Source organism: Asterias rubens, chromosome 16 (genome assembly GCF_902459465.1).
Source record: "Asterias rubens chromosome 16, eAstRub1.3, whole genome shotgun sequence".
NCBI classification, from domain to species: domain Eukaryota; kingdom Metazoa; phylum Echinodermata; class Asteroidea; order Forcipulatida; family Asteriidae; genus Asterias; species Asterias rubens.
The window spans coordinates 8,129,045-8,136,948 of NC_047077.1; the positions used below are offsets into that span (position 1 = coordinate 8,129,045).

Consider the following 7,904-nt stretch of genomic DNA (forward strand, 5'->3'; position numbering starts at 1 on the left):
GGCAGGAGCTGATAACGTCACACCGGTGTGGGTGGAGATTCTCCCCCGTGAGACTCTATCCCAGTCCATCCATATGCGATTTTCACATTGGGAGCTTGTATGATGTTAGACTTGATTCAAGTCCCATTCTCGTTTGAGAGGTCCCTAAGCTTACTATGAAACAACCCGTAGCATTCAGTACAGTGCGCGCTCGCCGTCAAAATGTGGTCCCGACAAAACAGTAGTTTCCTGGGGATGGCACGGGATTGGGACTTGATTCAAGTCTAGTATGATGTCCTCTTTTGATTTTGGTTTTAACAATCGGAGACTATTATAATATGACAGCAGACATGTGCTACGCATGCGCACTTCCGAGAGAAATTTAATTGTTGCTCCAAATTAATTTTGTTGCTTACAAATTCTCAGCTACGAAACTATGGTACGTTATAAACTGAGTGTTTTTGATGGTAGAAGTAGGCAAAATTGTTCTGTGCTTAATTTGTTTTAGCTCAAGCCACTCTCATTACTCTACAGATGGCTTAATACTTTATGAAGCCTATACATGCTTTTAAGAGATAGGCCCTACACCAACTTCCATGCTTGTTTTTTTAATAATATAATAATAATAATAATAATAATAATAATAATAATAATAATAATAATAATAATAATAATAATAATAATAATAATAATAATAATAATAATAATAATAATAATAATAATAATAACAATAATAATAATAATAATAATAATAATAATAATAATAATGATAATGATAATGATAATGATAATGATAATAATAATAATAATAATAATAATAATAATAATAATAATAATAATAAGACTTGTAATGCGCACATATCCACCCTGCTGGGTGTTCAAGGCGCAGTAAAACCCAAAACAAAACAAAAAAACAAAACACAACACAAAGAAAAACAGAAACAACCAAATTAGTCATTGAAAACCTGTGACATAAGATAAGTTTTGAGAAGAGACTTGAATTTTACGGTACAAACACAAGATCGAAGATTAAGTGGTAGAGAGTTCCAGATGCGTGGCGCGGCTGAAGAAAAAGACCTGTCACCCCATGAGTGTCGAGACTTGGGTTCAATGAGGAGAAGCATGGAACTTGATCGAAGATTCCTTGATGGAGTGTAAACTTGAAGCAGTTCAGAAATATAGTGGGGAGCCTTGCCATTAAGAGCTTTGTGGACAATGAGCATCAGCTTGAAGATGATTCGTTGAGAGATAGGGAGCCAGTGTAGTTGTTTCAGAATGGGGGTGATAGAACACGATTTTCTAGACAGTGTCACAATGCGGGCAGCAGTATTTTGGAGCCGCTGAAGTCGGGAAATCTGGTTGTTAGGAAGACTGTAGAGAAGAGCATTGCCGTTGTCAAGACGAGAAGTAACAAATGCGTGAATAACCTTTTCGGTGGCACTTTTGTCCAAGTACTTGCGAATCTTACCTATATTCCTGATGTGATATGATGATAAACGAACAATGTTGTTGATGTGTGGCTGAAGTGTCATCGATGAATCAAAAATAACCCCTAAGTTCCGAGCTTTCAGCGAGGGAGCTATCCGAGCATCACCGATGGAGATGTATGGCACTGAAACCTTAGTTAACTGTTGACGTGACCCAAATAAAAGGAACTCTGTCTTATCATCATTTAACTTTGCCTGAGCAAAGTTTATCATACTAACTATTTTTTCCCCTCTTACTACGAAAAGCAGGTTGCAGTATTTAATTTTGTCAATTTCTCATTTGGCCTACAGCGCTCTTTACGAAAGCTTCGAAGAAAAGGCCGACACCGAACAGTAAGTTGCATTTTTAGCGCATGTTATTTTTGTTATTTTATCCCACAAAACAAGTTTATCGATTTATCATGCGCTGGAGAGTTTGTTTATTGCAAGTACCTTTTGGTAGGTCTCTGTGCATTTTTCATGTAAAGACGGTTTCAGGGAAATTGAGGAAGGCTCTGCTTATTTCTCCAAGGTTTTACCAACTTAAACAACATCTTTGACCATAAAAACTTACTAAATGGTGGCGCTGCATAAATTATGTTTAAAATAAGGTGTAAGATTGTGACAAACGATTCCCTTCCCAAGGCATGGGCGTCAATCTATATTGAAAGATGGTGACATCGTTATAGTCGTAACATTTACGGCGTAGGGTCCGGGGCTGCTTTAGGGCCCAAGGAAAATTTTAGGACGTAAAAGCTCTGTGGTGCAATCTAGGTAGTCCGAGGGGTGATGTGCCCCCACCCACCCCCCTCTCAGATGTTGGAATTTAATGCCTATTCCAAGCTATGGTACACCATTTTTAATCATGGTCATTGTACCTTTAAAAAAACACTCAATTATAGCTTCGTATCCCTATATTATTATTTCTGCATATAATGCTCAGACGGCGTTTCATCCCTATCATCACCAGAATCGTCAAGGGTGGATCAAGACAAGACATTTTAGGGGGGTCGGGTTGGTGGTTGGGGCAAATCTATTAAAGATGGAACATGCTATAAAGCGGAACGCGAAGCCTTTTACGGCCTGGGGTCCCGGCCCGCCTAAGGGCCCGGGACAATTTTGCATTCTAGATGCTCTGTGGTGCAATCTTATAATAGGCAAAAAGAATGGAACAGAACATAAGCCTTAAAAAAATAAATGTGAGCAGCAGTAGTTAACAGCATCTTCAGGTGAGGATCAACACACAAGTTTTAGGGGGCAAATCTGTCAAAGAGTGAACATGCGAGTTTGTTATACCTCGGTGACAAACTGTGAAGTTTGATTGGTCGAAAACCAATCATGTGACGCGCAACAAAAACGCATGTTACCTGATGGCTCGGCCGGCCGGGTAACATTTAGACTTGATTCAAGTCCCATTCTCGTGTGAGAGGTCCCTAAACTAATCCCTCAACTTACTATGAAACAACCCCGTAAGAACATCACAAAACAGTAGTTTTCTGGGGATGGCACGGGATTGGGACTTGAGTCAAGTCTAGGTAACATGAAAAGTGATGGACACCGGTGTACATCACCTTGATCGTTCCCAGCGTTGGTCGATTTCGCGCTGTGTACGAAACAACTGCGGGTTCGAGGGAATTGTTTCTTGTTCGTCCGCTTATTAAACAATGAATAGTCCGTCGTAATAATGTTTGACGATGATAACAGAACTTCGAGAAGAGGAATTACAATCATACAAATCTACAACAAAACACTGTTGCACGTTGTGACTGGGGTTCCATTTTCCCCTCGAGTGTACAAAACGCCAGGATCCCGTCACAGCGTGCAACAATTGTATAGTGAAGCCTTTACGGAACAATCCACTGAACAATCTACCGACTGAGATAGGCGAGGGCGCCCTACTCAAAATATGACGCCACGCATGAGGTCTTATGGGACGGAGTCTGCTAAAGGAGTTACAACTCACGTGTTCCGTTAACAAAGAACACCCACAGAATTCCACTAAAAACTTTGGAAAACGAGTTCCTTGTTTTGATTTAAAAAAGTGTTTTCTTGTTGTTCCTTTCTTACGCAGTCTGCTTCATTGGTGGGACACACAGAGAACGTCTGATAGTGGCGAAGCAGAAGCGTCGTTGTGATTAACTCACGGTCAATAACTCACTTCCTCACTTTAAAAAATTCTTGCAAAACCGTGACCTTTTTGCAAATAAATTTCTTTTATCAACGACTACCATGACACATTTTCGAAGTTGAGTTGTCGACCACCTGTAAGTTGAGTTGTCGACCACCTGTAAGTTGAGTTGTCGACCACCTGTAAGTTGAGTTGTCGACCACCTGTAAGTTGAGTTGTCGACCACCTGTAAGTTGAGTTGTCGACCACCTGTAAGTTGAGTTGTCGACCACCTGTAAGTTGAGTTGTCGACCACCTGTTCTTCGTAGAAGTAGAACCAACATTAGGCCTATTCAAAAGAGATTTCTGTTCACATGGTGTTTACTGCCTCATGCAAAGTTTTAATCACCAACCTATTTAAGAATATTTTTAATTCGAAGGGATACAGAGTTCTAGGTATTTGCATAAACTGGGGAGTTCAAGTTGATAATGGGGTTTTTCACATTGGATATCAATCAATCAATGGAACATTTATTTCCACATTATTTGCACATGGAGGCTGCATCCTAAAAGCCAAGGCTTGTGATGGATGTACCCGTGCAACAGTATAAAACAAAACACAACAACACCAATGTCAATTGTCCCGGTAAAACTAGTACGTTAGCTCCCGGTATAAATATTATATCTGTCTTATATATTTTTATATGACAACACACATGTGGTGTCAGTTTTATCGCCCAGTTTTTGCAGTTTAAGAAAATGAAGATGATTTTATCGAAACAATGTTTCTGGCAACTTTAACAAAACATCTTAACAACAGAAATCGTAAAAATAAAAAAATAAATAAAAAAAATGAAAATCAGAGTGAAAACTTTATTAACTTTAACCGTATTTCTTTAGTATTTATTTTTCTTTGTCCAACAATGAAATATGAAATATTTATTAGCTTATCAAATATTTAAATGGACCAAAAGTTGTACGTTTCCTTTGTAGTATGGGCTGAGATATAGTTATGTAAATAGTTAAAAAAGACTTCCTTTTTAGTAATTTTGTTTTTACCTAACCTTCCGGTAGGCCCACTTTATTGGTTTAATAAAAACATACTTGCATCAACGTAAAGACGAAACTACGATAAACTTTTAAGTTTGTTTGTTTATTAGACAATCTCTACATAGATCTATAAAATATAAACAATATAGAGAAAACCAGTAAATTAAATACTAGAAGCACAACAGATAATATAGGAATCTGAAGAATTGTCGCGGATAAGCTAGAACAAGCTTAAATTATCATTGTGGTCCTCTATAAACAATTTTTTTAAACGAGCACATTATTAGGGTGTACCTTTTGTTTCAGTATGGATGATTTTTTTCTGGCAAAAAAAAATGGAGCTCTCTGTTGCGTTTTTCTAAAACAAGCGCCCTCTATAGTACTCTCTTAAGCCCGGTTCATACTTCTTGCGAATTCGAATGCGAAGCGAATGTTGACGTCACAAATTCGCATCGAACAATTCGCAGCAGTTGAACTCTGCTCGACTCACTTGCGAATATCGCTGCGAAAGGAGGGTTGTGACGTCAAATTCACGTCAAATTCGCTTCGCATTCGCAGGAAGTATGAACCGGGCTTTACTGTCATTATATTGTTTGTAAAACAACGTGAATGTACGTACAGAAAAAGGCTTAACAACATATGTACACAATAACAAACCTGTGAAAATTTGAACTCAATTGGTCGTTGAAGTTGCGAGATAATAATGAAAGAAAAAACACTTGTCACACGAAGTTGTGTGCTTTATACTTGATTTCGAGACCTCAAAAACTAATTTTGTGGTCAAAAAATAAAATTCGTGGAAGTAACTTCTTTCTCGAAAACTACGTTACTTCAGACGGAGCCGTTTCGCACAATGTTTTATATTATCAACCTCTCCCCGTTACTCGTTACCAAGTACGGTTTTATGCTAATAATTGTTGTGAGTAATTACCAATAGTGTCCACTGCCTTTAAGACAAACACGATACACTGTAACATGCAAAGGAAGGAAAAGCTGAAAGTTGGGTTTCAGTTGGATTGTAATTTGTATAGCCCCCCTATAGTTGTAATGTTATTTTAAAATGAATTTCATTATATTTTGCAAGTGATAAGCCATAGAAGCAATGTAAACAGATTCAAGTCGGTTTCCGTACACATTTTCCAGACAGATGGAAACATATTAATGTTATTTTTAATTTAATTTTTCAGACGGCATTTTGGGTAGAGTAGACAGCGACATGCTATAACTATAGCTAGTGCCGATGCGCATTGCATGTTTTTATTTACAGTTATTACAACAAGTTAATTATAATTTGTCATCCATTGAACCATAAAGTAATTAAGAAAAGCAATAAATTTATGTATACTCAAATTAGTACCTGCTCGTTCGTTATTATCTTAATGGTCTACCAATTAATAACAATTGTCAAAGGGCCAGCCCATTTTTAGGTTGATATCGTAAAAACATATCTGAAAAAATATTCTATACGAGCTCAATTTAGTACATTCGCCTCAACTTGACAGGAGCAAATTAATAGCTAGAGTTATGATTACAATTTTAAGCCAAGTGCACACAAACTAATATTCCTCACTCAGCTTTAAGACCAACCTCAACTTGATGAAGTTGAGTTTTACCCTCTGGCGTTTACGTAGAATGCTTTTCTGTAAAATCGACATCAGTCACAAGGAAGAACAGAACAAGAGATATTATCGGAACTTAACAAGTTATAGTGAAAAATACATTGGAGTTATAGTGTGTGAGCTGTCATAGCCAGATAGCCGCCGATCGGGCTGCCACAACTATTAACAAATCTTTAAGAACAGTTGGCTCTCGTGAAATAATGGGAGGATTTTGTTTGCCTTCTGTTTTGTTGCTTCTCTTCACCATTGGTATGAGTTCTGCTCATTCGTGTAAGCGTCAGATGTTGTGTCCATTCGGCTGGGAGTCATGGGGAGGCTCATGCTATAAGCTTCTTGAAGGAACAATGACTTGGCATGAAGGGAGATTGAAATGTCTGGAGATCGGAGGGGAGATGGTTGCGCCTTCATCGTTGGAGGAAAATAACTATATTCTAAGCAAAACTAGCGGTCGAATGTGGATTAATTGCAATGATTTAGAGATTGAAGGGCAGTGGGACTGCATTTCAGACAACGGCGGGTATAGGAACTGGTATACATCAGAAATGCGGACTGAGCCAGACGGCGGAATTGGTCAAAACTGTGCTCAGCTTCTCAAAAGCCAATTCCTTGCCGGTAAATGGATAGATCATGAATGCTCAAATAAATATCACGTTATCTGCAAACATAACGAAGTCGTGGCAACACAGGCCAAGTTGAAGCAATGGCGCCTGCTTGCGTCGTGTCTGATGACCGGCTACACCTTACAAGAGATACCGACCAGCAACGTCCGTGCCTGCGCCACTGACTGCCACTACGACTCCAGATGTCGCTCCTTTAACGTGCAGCTTTTGGGGACAGGGGAGCGAATTTGCCAACTCAACAGTGTCACCCGCTACGAGTCCGACCACACCCAGTTTGTGAAGTCCAAGAAACCTCTTACGTGTATTTACGGAGAGAGATAATTTAATGAACACTGTTAAACCACCAATGAGTAAAAGCAAAGAAATTCCGCTCATTGCCAGAAACAGCCGATCGTGGACTTTTTGCTCAAGATTTATAGCTCAAAGTTTTGACCATACTTCAGAATTTAAATTAAATATCGTTGTCTTTTTCTTTTTTTTTCTTTTTGATATGTTTTTGTTCGCAGTCAGAAAAAACAAGAACATTATTAATAAATTAGTCTTTCAGCATAAGAAATCAGCCAACAGGACTTGTGGTGGCGGAATCCGTGAGGGGAAAGCGCAAATTAATCAATAAAAAAACTGTTTTCTCTTCAAAGTAACCAATGAGTGATTTCGAGAGAAATCAAATCACACAGTAGGCCCTAAACACTACTTTATGTAGTAGGCGGTAGGCGCTGGTGTTCTTAGAATTTTAGTACTCTGGTCATCTAGGAAAAGGTTGAAGCAAGTGTTTTGGATCATGCTGGGTTTTCTTTGAGGCAAATTTAATGTCCGTGAACGGCGTAAGCAACAATCCCTGATTTGTGAGAATCTAGTGTTGGCATATGAAGTTCCACTACGAAAGCTGGAGGGGGGGCTGACGTCACCCTGAGATCCCTGTCACATGACGTCACACACTGAGCCAACTAAAGAGTGCCCAGGGTGTGACCAAGTGAGGCAAATTATGAAGCGGCTACAAACAAAAGTAGGCAAGGTTTGAGTTTAAAACTCGCTGGTTAATTGTTATATTTTAAAGAGACTT

General features: G+C 38.8%; 1 protein-coding gene across 1 annotated transcript in view; it reads left to right on the plus strand.

Annotated features, from left to right (window-relative positions):
- The window catches only part of LOC117300698 (ADAM 17-like protease), a 40,264-nt gene extending 36,394 nt beyond the window's left edge, over positions 1–3,870 (plus strand). The window contains exons 21-22 of the mRNA XM_033784439.1: positions 1,758–1,799; positions 3,517–3,870. Of these exons, the coding sequence (XP_033640330.1) occupies positions 1,758–1,799; positions 3,517–3,580 (106 nt within the window). The 3' untranslated portion in view covers positions 3,581–3,870. The remainder of the gene's footprint in view (positions 1–1,757; positions 1,800–3,516) is intronic.
- Positions 3,871–7,904: the final 4,034 nt, after the last annotated feature.